Source organism: Bos taurus, chromosome 11 (assembly GCF_002263795.3).
Source record: "Bos taurus isolate L1 Dominette 01449 registration number 42190680 breed Hereford chromosome 11, ARS-UCD2.0, whole genome shotgun sequence".
In the NCBI taxonomy this organism is placed as follows: domain Eukaryota; kingdom Metazoa; phylum Chordata; class Mammalia; order Artiodactyla; family Bovidae; genus Bos; species Bos taurus.
Window position 1 is genome coordinate 105,098,717 of NC_037338.1, and position 23,971 is coordinate 105,122,687.

General features: G+C 64.7%; 1 protein-coding gene across 14 annotated transcripts in view; it reads left to right on the forward strand.

The window, feature by feature from the left end:
• RXRA (retinoid X receptor alpha) overlaps positions 1-16,164 on the forward strand; it is a 93,263-nt gene extending 77,099 nt beyond the window's left edge. For 13 of the 14 annotated variants that reach the window (XM_059891119.1, XM_024998426.2, XM_059891122.1 and 10 more), the window contains 6 exons: positions 2,500-2,669; positions 5,931-6,060; positions 7,308-7,440; positions 9,442-9,533; positions 10,984-11,089; positions 12,728-16,162. In XM_059891119.1, the coding sequence (XP_059747102.1) occupies positions 2,500-2,669; positions 5,931-6,060; positions 7,308-7,440; positions 9,442-9,533; positions 10,984-11,089; positions 12,728-12,875 (779 nt within the window). In that variant the 3' untranslated portion in view covers positions 12,876-16,162. Of the gene's footprint in view, positions 1-2,499; positions 2,670-5,930; positions 6,061-7,307; positions 7,441-9,441; positions 9,534-10,983; positions 11,090-12,727 lie in introns of all 14 variants that reach the window. The other variant, NM_001304343.1, reaches the window with a different exon arrangement.
• The last annotated feature ends 7,807 nt before the right edge of the window (positions 16,165-23,971 follow it).

A 23,971-nucleotide genomic window follows, 5' to 3' on the forward strand; every position in this document is an offset into this window, starting at 1 on the left:
CTCTCATGGCAACGTCCCCCCACCCTCCGCCGTGCAGCCCCCCGCCCCCACCCTGGGCTGGGAGGAGGACAAGGCCCTGTCTTGGCCGCCCCTCCTGCCTGAGGCCTCCCACCAGCTAGATGTCAGTCACATACGACCACGTGCAAACGACGGCTGACCTGGTCCAGCAAGAATCCTAGCCACCCCGCTCCCACCACTGTCTATAAGTAAAACCGTAATATTTATAGTGAGGGTGCTCACAGAGCTTTGCTACTTAATTCTGCCCCCCCGCCCCACACCCAAGGCCCCCCGGTCGGCACCCCTGCGCCCAGGGCCGTATTGAGTGCGGGCATCCCTGTAACTGGGCCATGGCGTGGGGGCCGTGGGGGTGGGAGTCACGAGCAGATGGAGGACAGTGCCTGTGGACCCCCGGAGGCGGGTGTCGTCAGTCTCACTGCAGGTGGGGGGCGGTGCTGGGGCCTAGAGAGGCTTGGGGCTCACCCGGGGCAGAGCAGGTCTGACTCCTGAGCTGCCTGCTCTCCTGAGGGCTCAGCCATGAGGGGTGCTCTGGGCCTCAGTTTCCCCACTTGGTAAAACGGGCCTCTCAGCTCTGTCTAGAGCACAGACCCCAGGGACCCCACTCTCAGGGTCTCAGGGACACTGCTCGCCAGGGTTCTGCGTTCCCGTCACTTGGCTGTGGTCCAGATGGGCCCGTGTGGCTGCCTCACTCTGGGTCCACCCTTCTGGCCTGTGACCCAGTCTCCTGCACAGATGGTGACCTGAGGAGGTGCCCGGCTCAGCCCAGCATCCGCTGTGGGTGGGGGTAGCGGGGACCAGGCCAGCCAGCTTGAGCTTCCCACCCAGCCCCACCAGCTGTCAGACTTTGCAGAAGCGCCAGGCTTGCAAAAGCTCTGGCCCGAAGCCTTCTGCCTGGCTCCGTGGCCCAGCTGGTGCGGTCCGCAGCGTCGGCCGGCCTGTCTGGAGTCCGGCTGCACCAACGGAAAGTCCCTCACTTGAGTCAACATTTGGGCTCGGAGAGCGAAGCCCCTGGCGGGGGGCAGCTGTGAGCAGCCGTCTATGGAGGCAGGAAGGAGGTCGGGCTGGCCCTCAGGATGCCCCATGGCCCAGACAAGGGCACCGCTGGGTCCCGGTGTCTCCGAACGGTCGTTGGTGGGGCCGGCGTGGTGGAGAGGGGTTGACGTGGGCTGTTATGGAGCTGTGTGGAGCCCGGGGACCCCAGGGAGCCCCAGAGTGGAGCCCTCACGCCCCCAGGCTCGGAGAACGGAGGCTCCCCTGGCCCCTGGGTTGAGGGGCTGCAAGCGGGCCCTTCCGCACAGCACGGCGGCCGTGTGTGCACCACGGCCCCCGGGAGTGGGCTTGCACAAGCTCCCCTCTGTGCTGGGGTCCCCAGGGGCCCTGCTAAGCTCTGTCTGAGGTGGGCACTGAGGGCACCTGGGGTGTCGAGGGGATGCCTGGACCTGCTCTGGCTCAGCAGGGCAGGACCACGGGAGGGTGGGCCTGGGGGCTTGGCGGGCGGGGGTGCCGCCCCATCCTGGTGCCGCTGCTGTCTCTCAGGGGTGTCTGGCCGTCCGTGGGGCTCTGCCCAATACGCCCGGGGCTCCGCTGCGAGGGTGCTGGGCTCTGCGGCAGCCCCTCGGGCCTTGGACTAGGCTTCTGCCCGCTGTGGACTCCCCCTGCTGCTCTGGCCCGGGGTCCTTGCTGTCCCCAGTAGAGGTGGGGTGGTGGGGTCAGCCCAGGACACGGCAGGAGCCCCTTGGGGCTTTGCAGGGCTCTGGGTGGGGTCCACAGCTGGGCTGTGGCTCAGTGTCCCACTGGCCTGCGGGGTGACCTCAGGGAGGTCTCAGCGCCTCTTAGGAGAGGGCAGCCTGAGCTACGTGGGCTCTGAGATCGAGGGTCTGTGAACGCCCAGCGTGGGGTGCCTGGTCCCCTCGGCCTTCCTCCGCGTGGGTCTCATTGGTGCGTGTTGAAATAAACCCTTCCCTCTCTTCCTGGTTCCCAGAGACTAGGCTGCCCCTGTCTGCCCAGTCCTCCAGCCTCATGCTGGACACCCCCTCTGCCTCGGCGCATGCCCCGCCCCTGCCTGAGCTGCCGTCCCTGCCTTTCTGTCTCTTCAACTGCGTTGCCGCTTCTTCCGGGAAGCCATCCTGGCTGTGCCTGCGTCCATAGCCCATGAAAGCCCTTCTCACTCCACTTCGGGATCCCTGCTGAGCTGTTGGCTTCCTGAGAGCGGGGCCCTGTCTGCCTTGGCCCTGGGTGGTCCTGGTGTGAACCGTGGTTGAATGAATTAGCGAGAGGCGGCGCGCTCTGTTCTCAGAGTGCACAGTCCCCCCGGGAGCGGGAGGCCGGGCTTGGGGCAGAGACGGGGCTGCGGTCTGGCCGGCCCCGAGCAGCCTCACTCTCCCTGGCCCTGGCTGGCTGGCGGACGTGCTGCTTGGGCCCCGGGGGCAGAGGCTGCCGCGGGAACTGCGGGCTGACCAGTGACCCCCTACCCCGCCTCAGCCGTGCAGGAGGAGCGGCAGCGGGGCAAGGACCGGGGCGAGAGCGAGGTGGAGTCCAGCAGCAGCGCCAACGAGGACATGCCAGTGGAGAAGATCCTGGAGGCCGAGCTGGCCGTCGAGCCCAAGACCGAGACCTACGTGGAGGCGAACGTGGGGCTGAACCCCAGCTCGGTGAGCGCCCCCGCCCACGTCCATCTGCTCTGCTCTGGGGACGGAGGCCCTGGGAGCATGCCTGGGAGGGGGCCCTGTCATCACACCCCCGCCTGGAGGGGGACCCTGTCACCCCCCGTGCCCCTGCCCCTCCGTGAGGCTCTGCTGCCAGTCAGGTGGGCGAGTTTTCTATTGTTGGGCTCAAAGCCCAGGACTTTACAGCTCCCTTCCAGCTTCCTGTTACCTCTGGCCCATCGTGCAGCCAGGCCTGTGGGCAGCACTGGGTGTCAGCATGATCTGTGTCTCCCGTGTGGGTTCAGGGCGGCCCTGGGGTCCCCCTGGCTTCTCTCCTCCGTTCTGTCCCTGCCTCACGTGGCCCGGACGCCCCGCCCACTCCTGCCCCAGGGCCCTTGCTCGTGTGGTCTCCACCGTTCCTCCTCCGGCTTCAGCCTTGCCAAGTGTGCCTTCCTTGGGGAGCCCTTTCCCTCTCGACTGCCTTGTTCCCCCTTCATGGGGGCTCGGCGCCCTTGACGCTTGGGGGTCACGGCGCGGCGAGTGTGGTGGTTCGTTCTCCATCCTGGCCGTCGGACGGTCCCCCGTGCCCGGCTGCGGTCAGGGACAGGACCCTGCCGTCCCGTAGGTGCTTGTTCACGGCCCCCCAGTCTCAGAGCGTGGGGGTCGCATCCTGCCTGCAGTCTCAGGACACCCTGCTTCCTTGTCCCCCTGCGACAGAGCGCCCCAGGCTGCAGCCCCTCTCAGACCCCTACGCTGGCTGCCCCGCCGTGTTGCCTCTTGTGTGCAGTGACCACCCCACCCGCCGCCGGTTTGACCCTCGACAGTCCCTCTGGTCTGTGGCCCGACCCCACCCGATGGCTTCTCTAGTCCCAGTGGGGAGCCAGGGTGGCCGCAAGGGCCTCACGATTGAGCAGAAACCCTGAAGGAAAAGTCAGGGGTCTACACCCGTCTGCCAGGTTTTACTCTTGTCCAGTGAGGACACCATCTGGGAGGAAATGAGTCTGCCCTCTGCGCGCTCCGGGAATGCAGAACAGGCGGGCGATTTAGGGGACAGGCCGGTGGGCTGGCTGGTGGGGGCTCTGCCCTCCTGTGGCCGCTCCTGGTGGATTGGCCTGGGTCCCCCTCTGGGGCTGGCTCGTTCAGCCCCTTCCCCCAGACCAGGGACACCTGTCGGCCCCGGGGGAGCCTCAGGTCCCAGCCTGGGGGCCCCGCGGTCCCCTGCTAGGACAGGGAAGGCTCTGCCCTCTCCGGCAAGGGGCCAGAGCTCAGGAAACTGCTGTTGAATGAGGCCTGTTTTGTCTTTTTGTGGGAATGAGGCTCAGAGGATGGAGCCTGGTAGAGTTCAAGCTCCTCCCCCAGGGGAACCCGCTCCCTCCAGGCCAGCCCCGCGCCTCTGGTGCAGGTAACCTTTGCCCCCAGCTTATTAGGTATGACCCGGCACCTGCCTCCGAGGCCCTGGCCTACTCCACTGGGCCTGCTCTGGGCCCCTTGGGGGCTCAGGGGGGGCTCCCGCTAGTGACTAGAGAAGGCCCGACCTCTGGGGCTTCAGCCCAGGACTCGTTGGTCTTCCCCACGCCTTCTGCCCCGCTCAGTGCATCTCCCCGGACCCCCCGCCGTCAAGCTTGGCCTCCCAGCCGTAGGCTGGAAGGGCTCGGAGCAAGGTCCCTGAGGACTGGAGCCTGGCCCCAGGCTCTGGCTCACTAGGTGCTGGATGTGTCGCTCGGGTGAGCCGGGTTCCCGGTGCAGGCTAGCTCTGCTCGTGGCTGTGGTCATCTGGCGGCCGGGATGGGTGTGCAATGCCCAGAGGGTGTGCTGGGCTTGGGCACGTGGAGTCTGGGCGCCCCGAGTGCTGGGCTTCTGGTCACTGCTCCTGGGTGGAGGCGGGAATGCTGTGGGGCTGGCCCCCTGGGGCCTCGGTGTGACGGTGACTCTGGGGGCGTCTGGGCACTGGCACCTTCCACCCACTTCCCCTGACTGGCCGTATGGCCTGGAAGCCGCTTCTCCCACGGCCCCAGGTACTCCTTCTGCACGCCGGCCCCCATGCCCCTCTGTCACAGACCTCCCAAGAGAGCCCTCAGCAGGCCCTTCACGGCCGGATTGTTTAGACTGCGCGCCACGGGAGGGCACATGGTTTCTATCAGGGAAGCTCCTCCAGGCTCCCCACGCCGTCGGGGGTGGGGGGGATGCCTGGCCCAGGTGGTTCCTGGAATGAAGCGCTTACGCTTCCGCTGCCTGGGCCCCACCCCCCAGGGCCTGGCGAGTTCTCCGTCGGAGCCCCGTGGGCTGGAGCCTGCAGCCACTGAGGCTGCCCGGGTTCCCCCGTTTGTGAGGATGACTGGGTGTCCCCTTCTGGCTAGGGGCTTCCCAGGTGGCTTAGTGGTAATGAATCCGCCTGCACTGCAGAAGACAACGGGTTCGATCCCTGGGTCAGAAAGATGCCCTGGAGGAGGAAATGGCAACCCACTCCAGTGTTCTTGCCTGGAGAATCCCACGGACAGAAGAGCCTGGTGGGCTACAGCCCATGGGGTCTCAAGAGTCAGACACGACTACATGACTGAGCACGTACGCACGCCCCTTCTGACCAGAACTTTCCGGAAGGGCTTCGGGTGCACCCTTGTGTGTTGCCACGTCCAAATTTGGGAGGAAGCACCACCACCAGAGGGGCTGGCACTGCCCATGCCCTCCCCATGCCTGGTCCGCAACACGAGGTCACCTGGCATCGGCCCAAGGGCCGCGGTGGAGACCGAATGGGTCATGGCACGGTGACCTTTCTGTGGCTGCTGGACAAGTGACAGCAAACTGAGGGCCTAAAGCAGCACAGATCTCACTGCCTCACGCCCCTCGAGGCGAAGCCTGAGACCTGCGCCCCTGGGCCAAGTCAGGGCGCCGGCAGGGCTGGCCCTCGCAGGCGTGCGGGTGGGGGCCGCGCCCGGCCTCCGCTCTGGAGGCGCCCCGGGCCCCGGCTCCGGCCCTTCTTCCAAGTCTGCCGGCAGCTCTTCCCTCCTTGACCTTGGCCTCGGCCCTCGTGTCCTCCCCCCCAGCAGGCGCTCTGTGATGACCCCGGGCCCACCCACACCTTCCAGGGTCACCTCCCATCAGAACCCTTCACTCAGCCGTGCTCGCCGATTCCTTTGTGCTGGGGTTCGGGGGCTGAGGTCGTGGGGGTCGTGGGGGCGTCGGTCAGCCCCCGCTGCTGCGTCGGGCGTGTGGGGGCCTGATCAGGGGCTCTGTTCAATGCACGGTGCTCACCACGGTGCCCCTCCCCAGCCCAACGACCCCGTCACCAACATCTGCCAAGCGGCTGACAAGCAGCTCTTCACACTGGTGGAGTGGGCCAAGCGGATCCCGCACTTCTCCGAGCTGCCCCTGGACGACCAGGTCATCCTGCTGCGAGCAGGTGAGCGGCGGGCCGGGTGGGGGCGGGGCGAGGGGTGGGCAGGGGCGGTGGGCGGGGCCTGAGGGGGCGGGCCTTGTGAGGGGGCGGGGCCCTGCTCATGCTCAGTGGGGTCCTAGAGGCATGGGGCACGGGGCATAGGGAGGGGGGTGGGGGGCTCTGCTGGGGAAGGGCCGGGGGGCGGCTGGGGACGGGGCCTCAGAGGAGGGCAGTCTTGCTGGGGGCCCGGTTCTGCCCCTTGATGAGGTCTCCTCCTCAGCCTCCTGAGCCCTGGTGTCTGGCCGGCGGGTGTCGGTCCACGATGGCCCAGGGGTGGGGGAGACGGTCCCTGGAAGAGCTTTCACTCTGACTGGGGCACAAACTCCAACCCCAGAGCCGACAGGAAAAGATGCCGACCTGCGGGGTGGGGCGGGGCCCTGGGTCCTCATGCTGAGCGGGCAGCCCCTTTGTCTCCCGGGCTCTCAGTTTTCCTCTGTGTTAAGTGAGGCCAATACTAGCTTCGTGGGGTTGAGTCATGATTGAACAGGATCACCGTTGTGACACGGTCACAGCCACCAGCCCGGAGCCTTTGGGGCACCGGTGACGGTCACAGCCACCACTGCCGAGTGCTCCGTGGGCTCCGGGCTGGGGTCTGAGACGGTCGCTAGCGATGCTCCGGAGATGGCTCGCGCGGCCGGTTTGCAGGAGCGCATGCGCACGGGGTCTTTTCTCTGCCCTCCCCCAGCCCTGCGCCCACGCCGCGTGTGCCAGGGACTCTCAGAGAGAGAGTGGCAGTCCCCCTTTGGCTCCAACACTCCTGGGTTCCATCATTTACTGTTTTGTGGCACCCCCAAAACGTCAGCTCTGGGAGTCTGCGTTGGGGGCTGCCCAAGAGGGTCTGGGGGCTCCCTCACACTCTTCGGCAGCAGCGGCGTACAGAGAGGGACTTCCCGGGCATCTGAGTATGGAGGGCCCGGGTGAAGCAGCTGCAGGAGCTGCTCTGTGCGGGACTTTAGGGTCAGTGCTCGGGAACCGCCCTTCTGTGGCAGGGTCATGGGCTCGGGGTTCCATGGAGGCCCTCCCTCGAGAGGGTGCGAGCTGCCTCCGGGGGGCCCGGTGGGGGCCGGGGCGGGGCGGGGTGGGGTGGGGCAGGGCCCCGGAGCCCTGCAGGTGGACGAGTCCCTGCTCCTGCTCAGTGTGGGGGTGGTCCTAGGGGCGAGGAGGCGGGCGGGGCCTGGAGACCACGGTGACCCTGTGCCCCGCCCCCGCAGGCTGGAACGAGCTGCTCATCGCCTCCTTCTCGCACCGCTCCATCGCCGTGAAGGACGGCATCCTCCTGGCCACCGGGCTGCACGTACATCGCAACAGCGCCCACAGCGCAGGCGTGGGCGCCATTTTCGACAGGTGGGGGCCCCGCGTGGCCTTGTGCTGTGCACGGAGGTTACGCTTGTGGAGACAGCAGAAGGGCCCCAGGACTAAGTCCCAGGTGGCTCAGAGGGTAAAGTGTATGCCCGCAGCACGGGAGACCCGGGTTCGATCCCTGGGTCGGTAAGATCCCCTGGAGAAGGGAATGGCAACCCACTGCAGTATTCTTGGCTGGAGAATCCCATGGACGGAGGAGCCTGGTGGGCTACAGTCCATGGGGTCGCTAAGAGTCGGACACAACTAAGCACCTTCCCTAAGATTAAAATCCCCGGGGCCGCCCGTGTACCCCAGCTCCCACTGTGGTGTCTTTCCCTCCACATCCGCATGTGTGAAGGAAAGCGGCCCCATCTTTAAAGCAGAAGTAGTCGGTGGTACTGTTCTGTGGGAGCCGGCGAGGACTCCTCTGACGTGTTGTGGTTCCATGAACCTGCGTGTGGCCTGGCCCCGGGCACATGGCCACGTCCCAGCACCACTCTGGGCCTGTCCCCGGCAGGGACACTGCTCTCTGCTCCCGCCTCTCTCGGCACACACCCAGGCGGCCGGTGCTAGGCGGTGGTCAGGCGACTCTTCTCAGGCTCCCAAATCTCGACTCATCCCGTCTCCACCTGCAGGGTCACTGGGATGCCTGTTCCCATCCCTGGCTGGCTTTGCCTATGAGCCCAGGTCAGAGCACCTGGGCCTTCTGGGGACCGGGGTGTCAGGTCAGCCAGCCAGAGCTGAAGGGGCTGGGGAGGGCCGTCGGGGGGGGGTCCCTTGGGCAGGGGGAGCTTCAGCACAGGGTGAGTGGACCCCAGGGAGGGGAGGCAATGGGCGGGGTCCCAGGTGAGCCCCTGAGTGAAGAGAGTCGCTCAGTCGTGTCTGACTCTGTGACTCCATGGACTGTATATGGTCTATTGAATTCTCCAGGCCAGAATACTGGAGTGGGGAGCCTTTCTCTTCTCCAGGAATCTTCCCAGCCCAGGGATCGAACCCAGGTCTCCCACGTTGCAGGTGGATTCTTTTCCAACTGAGCCACTGGGGAAGCCTGAGTCCCTGAGTACAAGAGCCTTACAGTGGGCGGGTGGGGGGGAGCAGCAGAGACCCCTACTGTAGCCCCCTGGGGATAAATGCGGGAGCGTGCTGCCACGTGGGACGGCGCAGGAAGAACGGGGGCGGCTCCTGACTGCTCCACCCCACCCGCCTGCACCAGGCGCCCTGGGCAGGCCCTGATGCAGACAGTGTAGGGCGTGTCTTTGTTCAGTAAACTCGGAGAGGGGGCTGTGGGGTGCTGGGTTTATTGCTTACATGCTTAGCTGCTCAGCTGTGTCCGACTCTGTGCAACCCCATGGACTGTAGCCCGCCAGGCTCCCCTGTCTGTGGGGTTCTCCAGGCAGGAATACTGGAGTGGGTTGCCATTTCCTTCTCCAGAGGATCGTATTGCTCACAGATGGCTTCTTTAGCAAGCCCGTCCCTCCCCGGCCTTGTGCCCAGCTGACAGCTCCGGGGGCCCAGGTGCTCAGGAGGTGCCTGGTGATGGGAAGTGGCACGGAGCCCCCTCTGGCAGCGAGCCAGGAGCAGGGAAGCCAGGAGCTGGGGAGGTGCCTTTCCGCAGATGTAGGGAGTAGCAGGGATGCGCGTCCGGGCCTTGGCCTGCTCTGCAGCCAAGCGGGGACGTGTGCCAGTGGACTTCGTCCCTGACGTCCAGGACCCTGGCTCACCCTGCTGTCACGCGGTGCCCCTCTAGTCTCCGGGTTCCTGGAATAAAATCCCACAACACTGAGCTCCTGGAGCTGGAGGAGAGGAGCCCCCCTCCCCGCTCGGGGCCGGAGGGGACTGGCTGGGCGCAGGGACTGTCCTACCCGGTCTGAATCGCCTTACCCTTCTCAGCTGCCCTCCAGGCCTGCACGGAGTCCTTCGGGGGTGTTTCTGGGGGGCCCCGGGAAGGGCACGGTCTGGCTTGGATGTTGATGTTTGCCTGCCCCCCTCCCCCCACGCACACAGGGTGCTGACGGAGCTGGTGTCCAAGATGCGGGACATGCAGATGGACAAGACGGAGCTGGGCTGCCTGCGCGCCATCGTCCTCTTCAACCCCGGTACTGCCTGCCATCCAGGCCTGGTGTCCGCCCCGCCAGGGGCCAAGGCCGCGGGGCGCCCACCGCAGCCCCACAGCCCACTGATAGGGCGGTGTCGGCCCCCTGCCCCTCCTCTGAGCCTGCCTGTCTCCCTTGCGATGGGCTCTGCTGCCAGAGATTTGGAGCCCGGCTGCTCTGGGGGTGCTGGGGGGTACTGGGGCAGGGGTGGGCTCTGAGGGCTTCTTGGGGAAGTGCTGGCGGTGGGAGGGTGGGGCAGCGGCAGGGCTCATGAGTCCTTACCCTCCGTCGGCTCCAGTGCTGAGGGTCAGGCTGGGGTGAAGATGGGGTCCCCTAGTGGGTACAGCCCGTTTCCAGGGGCATTTGTCCCCAGGCCTGTGCGTGAGCCCACGACCCTGGCAACACAGCCCTGCCCAGCAGGGTCCCCCTTGAAGTCGAGCGTGACTTGGCTGCCAGCACTGCTTTACCTGCTGGGGCCCAGACTTGGGATTGCCAGGGGCAGAAGGGAGGTGGCCAGAGCTGGCACAGGCCCAGGTGTAGGGGGACCGGGGGCCCAGCTGCAGAGGAGTCTGCATTTCCCGAGGTGCCCAGGACCCCAGGCCACTGTGGCATTCACGCTGGGCACGGTGCCCCTGCTGGCATGTCAGACAGCCGGGGCAGGGCTGGTGTAGGGGCCCCTGGCCTAGGGCTCAGAGGCCACCCAAGAGCAGGCCTGTCCCCAGGGCTTCCCTGGCTTCAGATGGGCAGCAGGGGGGCTCCAGCCTCTGCCCCCTAAACCATCAGGGTGGACCATGCCTGTCTGGGGCCGCACTCAGGGCGGGGACCCGAATCCCAGTGCCCAAAGGGGGCTGCTGTTGGGGGTCAGTGGGGAGAGGCTTGGCGGGTGTCAGTTTGCGGGGTGACTTTGGAGACGAAGGAGCAGAGAGGGGCTTAGCTTTGCCCGACTGGGAGCTCTCACTGCCTCGGGGAGGCCTGTGACTGCTGCCCAGATGACCCAGGGCACCCGTGCGCCTCAGTCCTCAGCCCTGGGCCCTGGGGTTTTGGTGGCGCTGGTCCCAGGCATCTCTGTCCACAGGCAGAGCCCCTTCCAGACCAGGCTCCTGCTGCCAGGGTCCCAGGGCTCAGGGTGGCTTCAGCCCCCACAGCGTGGGTTTGGCTGTTTCAGACAGGAGGAGGTCTGGAGCCTACATTGGCTCAGAGGGGCTGAGACCCAGTGCACTGAGGCCTCTGGAGGTGACGCGGTTGCTGTGGTAACCAGGGGTGGGGGAAGCAGGCCTGTCCCACCCTCCTGATGAGGTAGTGGGGTGGCGAGAGGTTAGGGAATGGGCCCAAGGTCGAGTGGCCAGCATGCAGCAGGCAGGGTGCATGCACGGGGCCGCCTCATCCAGGCCGGGGCTCTGGGTCCCCGCTTCCCGGGGCCGGGCTCTGACCTGTGGCCCCTTCTCCCCTGCAGACTCCAAGGGGCTCTCAAACCCAGCCGAGGTGGAGGCGCTTCGTGAGAAGGTCTATGCGTCCCTGGAGGCGTACTGCAAACACAAGTACCCCGAGCAGCCAGGAAGGTGGGCCTTGGGGGCTGCGGCAGGCCCGCCCCAGCCCTTCAGACACTCCTGTGGGTTAGAGGGCAGCTGCCCTCCCCCACCCAGGGCAGCGGGGGACCCAGGCACTCTTCCGCCCCAGCAGGCGTGCACTCACCGTTCCCTGTAGCCCCACCAGACAGATGGGCCCTGTGCTGGCACACAGTAGGCACGCGTGGCTCTAGAGCGGGTAAACCAAGGCGGTGCTTTCCTCTGCCGGCCAGAGGAAACCACTCGAGGCAGGGCTCTGCTGTGCTCGCCCCGGCAGGGACGAAAGCCAGCACATAGTAGGTGCTTTACAAACGTGTGTGGAACAGATGGCTGTGATCTGAGCGCAGTCTGCCTGGCTCTCTCCCTGCTGACTGTGGGCCTGGGAGGGCTGGCCTTGCCTCCTTGCCGGGTCCCCCGAGCCGGGCGCGCAGTGGGTTTCTGGGAGAAGGTGCCTGCAGACCAGCTGTCCAGGTTCCTGCCTCCTCTCTTCCTGGACCGGCCTCTGTCTGCCCGGAGCGGGTGGGGCCCCAGGGCCCCAGGCCTGGCTCTGCCCTCGCCCGCCCCGCCAGCCGGCACACACACGGTTAAGTGTCTGACCAGCCTCATCTGGTTTAAAGTGAAACTTCCCGGAGGAGGGGTGGCAGGCCCGCCTGTTTTTCCTGGCTCCTGGCCCTGGCCCATCTCGCCAGCTCAGCAGAAAACAGCGCGTTCTTTGGCCCCGCTCCAGCCTCTGAGCTGCGTTTTTGCCTTTAAAATGTGGGTTGTGCTGCAGCCAAGCCCGGGGCTTTCCCCCTGAAATAAGACATTGTTAATAATTAGTGAGGTCCCAGGGTCCCCCGAGGGTCGTGTGGAGAAGGCCTGGAAGCACCCGGGGTGGGGACTGGGGTCCGGGGAGGGGTGGATGTGAATGTCCGGGTGGGGCATTGGGCCCTGTCCCCACACGGCAGCTGTCCTTGGCACAGAGTGCAGGAGCCTGGCGTCCCTGATCCAGGCGCCCCCCCCCCCCACCAAAGTCTCCCCTGCTCCTCCGCTGCCCAGTGTCCTTCCCAGAGACTCTGCAGTGGGGCAGGCGCAGCCCGAGGAGCCCCTCCCCCTCCCTGCACCCGCCCTGTTCGAGGTCGGGCTGCTGTGCTGCAGCTCTTTCCGGGCGAGGTGGGTGCTGGCGTGAGCCCCCCTGGAGGCCTCTTGGAGTTCAGACTTGCCCCCCAGCTCAGGAGCAACTTCATCCCGAGAGGGGGTTGCCCGGCGGCCAGGGGCTTTGCTGGTGCTCAGATCTGCCGTCAGAGCCCTTCTTCCCGCGTAAAATCCTGCTGCGACTCCTGCTGCCCTTGGAGAAAGCCTGCCGCGCCTTTTAACGTCCCCCTCGAAGCCCTGATCACCCCGCCCCTGCCCGGCCACTGGCCCTTTATCCTGAATCTCTGCCCTGGGGGTGTCCTCTTGGGGGTCTTCTGCCCCTGGGCCCTGGCCCCACTCTGCGTCCATCCTCTGCCTGAGAGACCCCTCCCCGTTCAAGGGCCCCGGCTCAGGCAGGTCCCCTGCCGTGGCAGCCTCGGGGGCTGGGGCGGTGAGACGGTCAGGCCACGGGGCCCGGGTGGGGGAGCGCGGCGGGCGCTCACGCGGCTTCATCCGCAGGTTCGCCAAGCTGCTGCTGCGCCTGCCCGCTCTGCGCTCCATTGGCCTCAAGTGCCTGGAGCACCTCTTCTTCTTCAAGCTCATCGGGGACACGCCCATCGACACCTTCCTCATGGAGATGCTGGAGGCCCCGCACCAGATGACTTAGGCCCGCGGTTCCCGGCCCGCCCCGCCCTCTGCCCGCGGGCCCTGGGGGCGTGGCCCGCCTGGCCCTGGGGGCGTGGCCCGCCGCTGCTGAGCCTGTGCTGCAGGCCGCCCTCCTCGTTTTCCACACGACTCGTCTGGACCCGGCAGCGGGCATCCCGGGGCGGCCGCCGGAGCGGCAGGAGCCGGTGTGAGCCCCGGGAGGGGGGAACCCGGGCGGGCTCACGGGGTACACGCCTCCGCCCCTGGAGCCGCAGCGTTCAGAGGGCGGCTGGGCTCCGTCACGCTCTGTGGTCGCTGGGTTTGGAAGTCTCCCGTGCGAGGTCCTCTGTTTGCAAGGATCCCTCTGCCTCCGGTGTTGGCTGGCGCCCTGCCCGCCCAGGTTCACCCGCGACTGGGAGGAGGGGACAGGTGGGGGAGCTGCCAAAGACCCCCCCGACCCGCCTCCCGGGAGGACGGGAGGGGCTCTGGTCCCTTAGAGTGAAGGGTGAGCAGCCCCTTTTTCCAAAGATGGCTTTCAACCTGCTCCCCAGGCCGGTCAGATTGGGAGCCGACCTCTGCCCTGGGTTTGGGGGTCACTTAAGGCTGCAGGGACACCCGCGCACCCCACCCCACCTGCGTGCTGTCTTTGCATTGTCCTGGTTTCAGCTCCTGTCCCATGTGGTCCTGTCCAGGCCGCCTCCAAACCTTCCAGCCTGTGCAGAGGGCTGAGGCTGGCCCCCACTCCTGCAGGGCGCGCCTGATCTCTAGTGGACCGGAGGCCTGCTGCCCACCCAGGAGGCCCACGGTGACGGGAGGGGAAGAGGGTCCTCGGTCGGCCGTGCACACTGAGGGAGACCAGCGGGGTCCAGAGCTGGCGGGACCTGTGGGCACTCCGCTGCGGGGAGCGGACAGCTGGCCGGGGCCTGCAGCACTCTGGGCAGGGAGGCCCCTTGGGTGGCAGGCGTCTCATGGGCCCCTGAGGTGGGGAGCGGCCGAGTGTCCGCACCCTGGGATGGGGCTGTCGTCGTGTGTCCGTCCGCACCCTCTCTGGTCAGGGTCCCGCCCGGCCCGGCAGGCCCAGCGTCCTGGGCTGGGTCTCTCAGGGTGAAGGCCTCTGCACCGTCGTGCGCTCCCTCCGGTCCGTTTTTCTGTCTCACGCCCCGAAACCCAGCGTTTGTCGGCTGGGGGAGCCGAAACTGGGTGCGTGGGGTCCTGCTACCCCCGTCAGCGGCCCCGGAGCAGGAGTGGGGGTCAGCGTTGTGGCTGCTCCCCCAAGCCTGTCTCCCCGTGGGGGGGTGCAGGGGTGCCCCTGAGGCTGGGTGAGGACAGGCCGGCCTCCCGGCCTCTGTGGGGAAGAGGGTGTCCATTCTTTGCCCTCCAGGGTCCAGCCCAGGCTGAGCGTGAGGCATCTGGGCCAACCGTGTGGAGGACGCCACAGACATCTCCTTTCTCTGGGGCCCCCCCATTCCCGCCCCCAGGAGATGCGTCCCCAGCCGCCGCGGCACCTGCCCCATCCGCCCTCTGCGGCAGAGGTGGGGCGAGCCGGGGCCTGCCCAGTGCCCCCGGAAGTCTTGGCCGCCTTTGGGGGCGTGGTGGTGTCAGCAGAGTGAAGCAGGCACCCTGGTGGTCCTCCCCCTGCGGTACCCCTGGTGGTGGGTTTGTAGGTCTGCCCCCCACCCCACACCCAGTGCCTTCTGCAGCTGGACACACCCCGTCCACGCCCAGCCCGCCCCGCTGCCCTGGACCACTCTGGAGCCCAGGAGGGGGCCCTGTGGGGTCTGGCCTCGGGGTCCCCCGGCTGCCCTACCCCAACCCAGAAGCCCCCGGCATCCCCTCCCCCGGCCTGCTGCATCACCAGGCCCATGGCGTCCTGGGGCCGAGCCCCCCTTCTTCTCCTCGGGCGCTGCCATCGTAACGTCCTTGCTGTGTTTGAAAAGGTGATGGTGGGGAAATGGCACGTTATTCAGTAGGTAGACGTTTTCTTTAACCAGACCTTCAGTAGACCAATCTGGTTCAATTAAGGTGATTTTTTTGGTAATTCTTATTTTGGTGGGGCAGTCTTTAATTTTCTAAAGATGGCACTAACGTCAGCTCGTTGGCCATCCTGTGCCGTCCCCACTCACTGGATGCTTCCGGCACGCCCCCCCCGCCCAGCATCACCTCCCCCTCGGTCATCAGGCGGGGCTCCCGAGGCCGAGGAATGAAGACGACTGTGTCTCAGGTTCGGAAGTTGTTGGCCAGGCCAGCCTCTGGCTTGTCCCCCACTGGGCGTTTCCTTGGAAGCTGGCCTGCTCGGGGACGTCCGTGCAGAGGGCACCCGCGTCAGCCGCTGGCCCTCATCCCCCCGGGGGGAGGACGGCCCCCGGCCCTGGGCGTCCCAGGAGGGTTTGGGCTGGCAGACCCCCCGGGGCAAGTGCTGGAGACCACGCCGCACTCCCTGCTCCGCGGAAGCCCTGGTTGGGCCCAGCCGGAACATCCAGCCAGAGCGTGATGGGCTGATGTTGCTCCCGCCGTGGAATTTGGTCCCTGCCCACGCAGGTGTGTGTGGACAACACCCGCGCTGTAGAGACCCCGTGTGCACAGACCTGCTCTCCATCCACAGACACACAGACCAGTTACCAGCGTTTTCTGTTTATTTTTAATCAAGACTCCCCGCGACCCCATTTTCCTATAAATTTGCTTGTTGTAAGCAAGTATGTAAGGACCCCTTCTTTGGTGAAATCCGGGTTCGAATGAATACCTTGAGGCAAGGAGACGCATCTATTTTAAGATGCCCTGGAGCAAACAGCTTTAGCCGTTGCCAGTCCTTAGCAATGCCTTAGCCGGGACGTGTAGCTCACAGAGATGACATACGGAGAAAAAGAGGAGACATTTAAAGCATCGGGAAAGGTAGAAAAAAAATCTATTTTTGTACAAATGTAATTTTATCCCTCATGTATAACTTGGAGGATGTGGCGGGGAGGGGGGCTTGTCGTGTTTCTGCTTCTAGAGGTGGAGGCTCTCTGAGTCGACGTCGGGACTTCAGATGGGCGCGCGGGCCTCGGACAACACTGCTGCAGGCGGGAAGCTGGGCCCGGAACTCTCGAGGGTTCTCCTCCCCTTCCGAGGAACGCTCACGCCTTGCTCTGCGCCCTCCCCGTGGCCAGCTGGCCTTCCCGGGACTGACTGTGAAATTACTTCCCCACACGGACTGTTCTCAAAACATCGCAGCCGCAGGTGCCAGGCGAACAATGGTGTCAGAATTGTGGAGAAGAGACTCGGAGCAAAACGTGAGAGGAGAAACAAGCAAAACATGAGCGTTTAAAAACACCCCCTCAGCTTGCCTTTGTTCGGGGGGCTTTCCTGTCCGGGGCTGGAAGCCGACCGCGTGGGGGGCTTCAGCTGCCCTGGAGGGGGCGGGCCTGCTGCCTTCACCCCCCCCCCCCCGAGGGCCACAGCAGGCGCCCCAGCTACCCTCCGACTCTGGTGGCCAGGTGCCGGCAGCAGGACCCTGACCTGGGGTTGCTGGGCCTGTCCTCCTCCTGGGTCTGCTCTGCATCTCAGGGCTCTTGGGTGACTCAACCCCTCCGTGCCTGGGCTCCGTCCAGAAGCCCCCCAAGAGGGGCGCCCTCAGCCCTCTCGGGGCTTGGCGTGGGCTGAGCTCGGCCCTTGGGTCCGCATCAGCCCGGACGGGGGGAGGTTCGCATGGCCCCAGGATGAGTGATGTCATCCGGCTGCCCCATTAACGAGCAGGTAGTGGCACCCACCTGCTCCCACTTGTCTCCATGCCGTCTGGGGGCTAGACGGGGCCTGGCTGCAGCGTGCCTGCGGTGCCCGAACCCTCTCCTGCACCTCCGTCCAGCCGGCACCGTTTTGGGGCCCGGGGCATCCTGGGGCTGGAAGCCCTGAGGCCCACAGCCCTGCCCGGTGGCACCGGACACGTCGTACTGAGGACCGAGGTGGCTCCCGGGGGCGGGCGTGAACCTGATGATGAGTCCTGAGGCCCGAGAGCCAGGCCCCCCAGAAGACTCGCTGTACGTGGGCGTACAGTGTGCGTGGGACTTGCATGTTTACACACATACAAACGTGCCCCTGCACGTGTGACGTGCACGGCCTCACCAGAACTCAGCTGTCCCGGCCCTGGCTGGCTGCAGGCAGTGCCCGAGGTGCTGACACCCAGCCCCCACGGCCTGCTGCCCGCGACAGCCTCCCGGGAGTCAGGCGTGGCCTTGCCCACGAAGCTCAGCCTGTACCTCCTGGAAGGGTGGGCACAGGAGACAGACCCCCACGAACCTCTGCAACCAGCCCATTCTGGTTTCCTGTCATAGAAATTCAAACATAACCACTGTGGGGACCCCTTCTGGTCTAGGAAGTGTAGTCAGCCCCAGGGGCCTGGAGAACCAGACGGTCGCCTCGCCAGTGAGGGACCCTGGCCCAGGGGATCCCTGGCCGTTGACCCCAGCCTCAGCAGGCCCTGGCCCAGCTCTGGACACAGTCTCCATGCGCAGACCCTGCAGGGGCGTCTGGCAGGAGTAAGCGGACCCCGAGGAGGGCTGCCTCTGATGGCTGCACGGCCTGAGGGGCTGTTGGAGTCTCTGGGGAAGACCAGGGCAGGGCCATGGCTGAGACGACCTCCCCAGGCTGAGGGACCCCCGCACATTGTCCAGGATGCAGGCCTGAGGGAGCACCCCTCGGCTGGAGCGCCGATCCTGGAAGAGCAGAGCAGAGGAGCCAGTGGGCAGGGGTCCGAGAGGAGGAGTCTGGGGCGCAGGGCTCACACCCGACCTCTTGCCAAGCGCTGTGCCCTGGAGGGCCCCAGTCACGCGGAGGCCCTGAGCTGCCACGGCCACTGCCGGGCAATCTGGCTCCTGGCCCCCCTGCTGCCTCAGTTGCCATGGTGACCCCGGCCCAGGGCAGTCCCCCTGGACCACAGACGCTGGACTTGATAAGTTTATCTGCCTCAGGATCCGGTGGTGACAGGCTGAGTGAGCAGGGCTAGGGAACCTCAGAGGCGAGGTTGGGCGTTTGGACGGGACTGTGCAAGGCATCCCTGTATGGCAGGTTCCAAGCTGGGTGCTGGGGCCCGGTGACAGGAGAGAGCGGGCCCTGCTGTCGCCAGGCAAGCAGTGTGGTTGGAGAAAGGGCCTGTGTGGGAAGTGGAGGGAGTCCTAGGAAGATGGGGTGAGCCCCCAGAGAGGCCCCGACACCCAGCAGGGGACGCAGAGGACAGAAGAAGCGGGGGGTCATCACTGGGCCTGAGCCCAGCAGCAGCAAGTGATGAGAACCGAGCAGAGGCAGCCAGCGGGGCTGAGACCTCAGGCAGGAAGGGGCCGGAGCATGGAGGGCGTCAGGAAATGGAGCACAGGGCAATTCTCGTCCTCTGCCCCCTGATACCCACGCGGTCTCCTCTGCCTCCGCGCTTGGGGCTCCTCTGCTGTGCCGAGGGCTGACCCCCAGCTGAAACGCGGGCTGCTGCTTCCCGCTGGCCTGGCTGGGCGCTGACTTCCCATCCCTCCTGTCCCTGGGCGGGGGCGATCTCGAGGGCTCAGAGAGTTGGAGTGGACTGGCCATTTCACCCAACTGCCCTCCAGCCTCAGAAGCCATCTGAGGATGCGGGGGGCCCCAGAGGAGCTGGGAGGGGCCGCACCTCCAGGGAGGAGTCCTGAGACGGATGGACGGCAGGGCCCGGAGCAGGGCCCGGTGCGAGGCAGCAGTGCCCCCTGCTGGACGCGCAGGGCAGAGGCCGCGCGGGTCCTTCCCGTCCTGCAGGTGCCCCACTCCGGGCCTCTGGAATCACCGGGAGCCTCGGAACTCCGCGGCCCAGGCCACGCCCCCGTCCGATTACGTCAGAGGGTCGGGGTTGGGGCGGAGTGGGGCCACCCCGCTGGGCCGCGGAGCCCACTGCGCGCTGAGCCCGGACTGGGAGTGGGCGGGCCCTGTCCCCTCTGGACCTCAGTTTCCCCGTCCCCCCGGCAGGGACAGACACCCCCACCTCCCAGGGCTGTTGTCCCGAGGTGGGCGAGACCTCAGTCATCCAGAAAAGACCCTGAGGTCGCCGCTTCCTGGGTCATTTTCCTGGGACGACAAGGCTGTCCCCTGGGGAACAGGCCTGGCAGGCGTGGGTTCTGGAGCCCTCCACCTCTAGTCTGGGGCCACATCTGGAGGAGGTCGGGGCTGTGGGCCAGTTCCAGGCCGGGGGACCAGGAGGGTCAGCGTTGTCATGCCCTTGACGGTGAAAGTCCCAGGGAGGTCAGAGCCACCAGTGGGGGTGGGAATCCCGGGCTGTGGGGGCCTTGGTTCCTCATTCATTCACAGACACTCACGGACCACACTTACAGGCCAGGCTCCACCCTGAGGGGCTCTCTATCCCACCAGGGCCCCTGGGCCCTGACCTAACCTGGGGGCTGGCTGCAGACACCGACTCAGCCTGGGAACCGGCGCTCGGCACCCAGCGAGCGAGGCTGGAATAAACCCAGTCCCGCAAGAGGAGTGCTGTTGGTTCTCATGCTTCTGAGACACAGGTGAGTCAGGAGCATCTAGGGAATCCTGGCCCACGGCCCCAAGGGGCTCGTGGCGGAGGCAGGGGCATGATCACCAGGCTCGGCTTTGCTGGGTCCCCTGCTCCCCGGGTTAGGGCCCACCCAGCTTTGGAAGCCCCCTCTGCCTGGGGGGCCTGAGGTCTCTGAGCCACCCCGCAGGTCGGGCCTCCGTCCTCCTGTTCCTTTCGGTGCAGCGGTTGCCGGGACCATCCGGGAGGCCCGAGGCTCGGGAGGCCGGCCCGGAGTCTGCCCCCAGCTGGACGTGGGTGGACAGAGCGTTTCCCTCCTGGGCCTCAGCCTCACCTCTGCAGACGGGGGACAGCCGCAGTGAGTATGGGCCATGTAGGCGCGGAGCAGAGCCGTGATCACCGACGATGAGCAGCCCCGTTGTTCAGGGAGGAAACAGGCCAGGGGAAGAGGTGGCGGCCCGCCTTCAGCTTCAGCAGTGGGACCCAGGCCCCCGAAGTCTGGGTGGCGCTCCTGCCTGAGCTGGCCAGGGTGCCTGCCGGGGAGGGCCAGATGTGAGCCTGCCCGGACGCCTGCCTGGATTCCAGGCTGCCTGGTAGGACAGGTGGGGCCCCAGGGGCTGGTGGGGACTGGCGGAGGTGCCTGTGGACTTCCATCTGCTGCCAAGCCCTCAGGAGGTGGGGTAGGGCCTAGGCTAGGCGAGGGGCCCACACTCTTCTCTTAGCCGCCAAGGCCCTTGGAGAGTGCAGAATGGGGAGAAGATGCCGTGACAGGGCTCTCGAGATGGGGGGGCCTCCCTTGCACCCTGAGAGCGGAGGTCGCATGCTCTGGGAAGCAGTTTCTTACAAAGTTCAGCAGCATCTGGTGACCGCAGCTCTAGGTGTTGATACAACCAATTTGAAAATGTCTGTCCGCCCCCAACCTGGCACACGGACCTTTATAGCAGCTTTATTCGTAACTGCTGACAACGGGAAGCAACTGAGATGTCCTTCAGTAACTGAATAGATAAGCAGACTGAGGTTCCTCCAGACAGTGGAACACTCTTAGCAATAAAAAGAAATGAGCTGTCAGCCACGAAAAGACACGGATGAATCACAAATGCATATTGCTAAGTGAAAAAGCCTGAGCGAGAGAAACTACACGATTCCATTTATGCAGCATTCTGGAAAAGGCGTCACTCTGGAGATGGTAAACAAGTCAGCGGTTCCAGTGGGGTGCTAGTGAGGGAGATGCAGGACTTGTAGGGCAGTGAAACTCTTCTTTCTTGTTCTTGTCCAAACCACATGGCCTTTCTGCTCAGTGAGCCTTACTGTCTGCAAAGAGAGTTACTTGGGAGGTCAGGAGAATCCCAGGGTGGCCTGCAGACTGGCAGGGCAACCTTCCTGAGGGAGTGGAGGCAGCAGCGGCTGAGCTAGCAGCTTTGGGGTCCGTAAAACTGGCCGTGAAGGGTGCCGCCGTGGGAGCCTGTTCCTGGGGCGATGAAGCTGTTTCTGGGGCTGCAGGCTGACGGCTCTGCTGTCTGGTGCTGCTCTCGTCTTCACTGAGACGACCATGCAGCTGGGTTGGGGGCCCTGGCGTGTTGCTGCTGGGCTGAGAGGGACCCACGTGGTGGTGGATGAGAGCTGGAGACCCAGCGTGCACTCGGGTTTAGCTCAGTACAGACGGCTGCGTGGCAACACCTGTGATCACACGTGACAGCCCGTGTAGCGTGCACACAGTCTCCTTGCTCTGTCAGCCGAGAGACACTGCGAGTGCCGGATTGCTCCCTGAGCACCCCGGCACCCAGATCTTGGTTTCTAACACCGTTCTCCAAGGCAAGGACCAGGGGTCCTGCGGGGGACCATGCCAGGGCTGGGCAGACTCGGCCGGAATGAGCCAGGAGCATCTTGTTGTGCTAGAAAGTGAAAGTCAAGGGATGCATTAACCACAGGAGCATGCCAGCAGGTCGTCAGGGGGACACAGGGTGTGACCAGCATGGTCCCCGCGGACGAGGCCGGGACACCCGGGGCTGGGACAGAAACAATAACGTCGGATTGGATTATGACTCCAAGGACAACATGAATACCCGTGAGCCTGTTCTCACATAAACACACGACTGCATAAATAAACATGTAGTGGATGAGAGATGACTCTCCCTGCAGAAGAGTCCCAGAGGGTTTGTGTGCGTGCTCCCCTCCACGAGCTGGAACCTGAGCCCTCATCCTCGAATGCGAGCTGTGCCCAGTGACCGCCTTGTAAAGAAGGCTGCCGGGGGAGGGAGACAGAGAGGAACGCTCCAGGGGAGGGGTGCGGCCCGGCAAACCCGACCTCGGCCAGGGGTCAAGGCCAGCGCCAGCGGTGATGCGTCCTGGTGCCGGCCTGCACCCCTGGCGCAGAGGCATGAATAGGGCGCCTCCCTCAGGGTCTTCCTCCCAAACCCCCCCATCAAGGCCCACACGAGAAAACCACCAGAGAAATCCCAGCTGAGGGACCTTCCACAGAATCCCTGAGCAATCCTCCTCAGAATTGTCAAGGTCATCAAAGCACAGGAAGTCCGAGAAACTGCGGCCCAGAGGAGCCCACGGAGACGTGACAGCTCAGGGTTGGGTGGGGTCCCGGGTCAGAGGAGGACGTCGGGGGAAAGCAGGATGAGTGGAATAAATCAGGCTTCCCGGTGGCTCAGGTGGTAGAGACACTGCCTGCCATGCGGGAGACCTGGGTTCGATCCCGGAGTCAGGAAGATCCCCTGGAGGAGGAAATGGCAACCCACTCCAGTGTTCTTGCCAGAATCCCACGGACAGAGGAGCCTGGCGGGCTCCAGTTCCTGGGGCTGCAAAGAGCCGGACACGCCTGAGTGACTGACCCTTTCATGTCTCGGACACGAACAGGCAGAGCGCGTTTTCTTGTCTTCCCTTTGTTGCCGAAGCTGTGCTTCTCACCAACCGCAGGTCAGTGGCGCCGCGAGTCTAGCGAATCTCTCGGTGCCTGTTCCCCAACAGCGGCTGCTCGTTTGGTGTCTCTGGGCTGCATTTTGGGAATTGTCCCAGTGTTTCAAACGTTTTCATTATTGTTAGATCCGTCATGGTGACCTGTGACCTCCGGTGTTACTCTCGTCATGATCTGAGAAGCCGCGAGCTGCACCCACGTAAGGCAGCCAACTGAACTGACAAGCGTGTGTGTTCTGACGGCTCCACCCACTGGCCGATCCCCCGCTTCCCCCCTCTCATCCGGCCTCCCTTTTCCCCGAGACGCAAGAGCAGTGGCATTTGGTCGATTAAGAGCCCACCATGACCCCCGAGTGTTCAAGGGAAAGGAAGAGCCGCTCGTCTCTCACTTTAATCAAAGCTAGAAATGGTGGAGCTCAGTGAGGAAAGCGTGTCAGAGCTGAGACGGGCCTAGAGCCAGGCCTCTTGCACCAAACAGCTAACCACGGTGTGAAGGCGAAGAGCACTCTTGGAGGAAATTCAAAGTGCTGCTCCAGGGATCACACGGAGGATAAGAAAGAGAGACAGCCTTCCTGCTGGTACGGAGAAAGTTCGGGTGGTCTGGATAGAGGATCAAACCGGCCCAACACTCCCTTAAGCCAAAGCCTCATCCAGAGGAGGACCCTAATCTCTTCAATTCTGTGAAGGCTGAGCGGGGTGAGGAGGCTGCAGAAGGAAACTCTGAACCCTGCAGGGTCGGCTCGCGAGGGTTCGGGGGAGAAGCCGTCTCATAACGAGCAAGTGCAGGCGAAGCAGCGATGCTGATGCAGGAGCTGCAGCAGGTCATCGAGAAGACCCGGGTCAGATCATCCGTGGGGGAGGCCACGCTAGACGGCAGACACTCGGTGCAGAGGGAACAGCCTCCACCAGCGAAGAGATGGCATCTCACCAGTGGCTCAGGTGCGGTTCGCATGTTTTCGCAGTGAAATATTTTAAATTGAGGTTTGAACATTGTTTCCTTAGACATAACACTATTGTAGCCAGCAGGGAAGCCCCGATAGACTACATCGCCGTGTAAACAGAACCGTTATCGCCCTGGGAACCAAAACTCTCCTGTGAGTGGCTTTCCTGTGGTACGTACTGCAGTGGCCTGGAGCCGAACCTGCTGTACCTCTGAACTGTTGCCTTTAATGATGACGTTTTCATACTGGTTCCTTAGTCATGACACGTACCAGATGAATGTAAGATGTTAGCATTGGGGAGAGCTAGCTGAGGGGTCTGTGGGAACTCCCTGTGCTATCTTTGCAAAGCTGGTAAATCTAATATGATTCTGAAATAAAAGAGTTTATGGAGAAAATTAAAGCAGCATGGATATGTAAAAAAAAAAAAAAATGTCGCAAGCTGTGGCCTGAACACTGACTTTCGGAAACCAGTGTGTTTACTGAAGGCCTCTTGTGAGACGGCCCAGCTGTGGTGAATAGGATGCTCTTTTCTAAAGAGATTGCACAGGCAGCCTGTCTTTAACATCCCGTTTTCAGGAGAGATGGGGGGGAGCGAGGGAGGGCGGGAGGGGAGGGGAGCCTGGCGGGGGCACGGTGGGTCGAGGTGGGGCTGAAGGGCTGGCCTGGAGGCTGACTGTCTCTCCCACCTCTCCCCCGCCCGCCCCACCGAGGTGTCTCTCTAGGCCCCTGTTGTACTGCCTGAGCCCCTTCCCCAGGAATGAGAGCCCC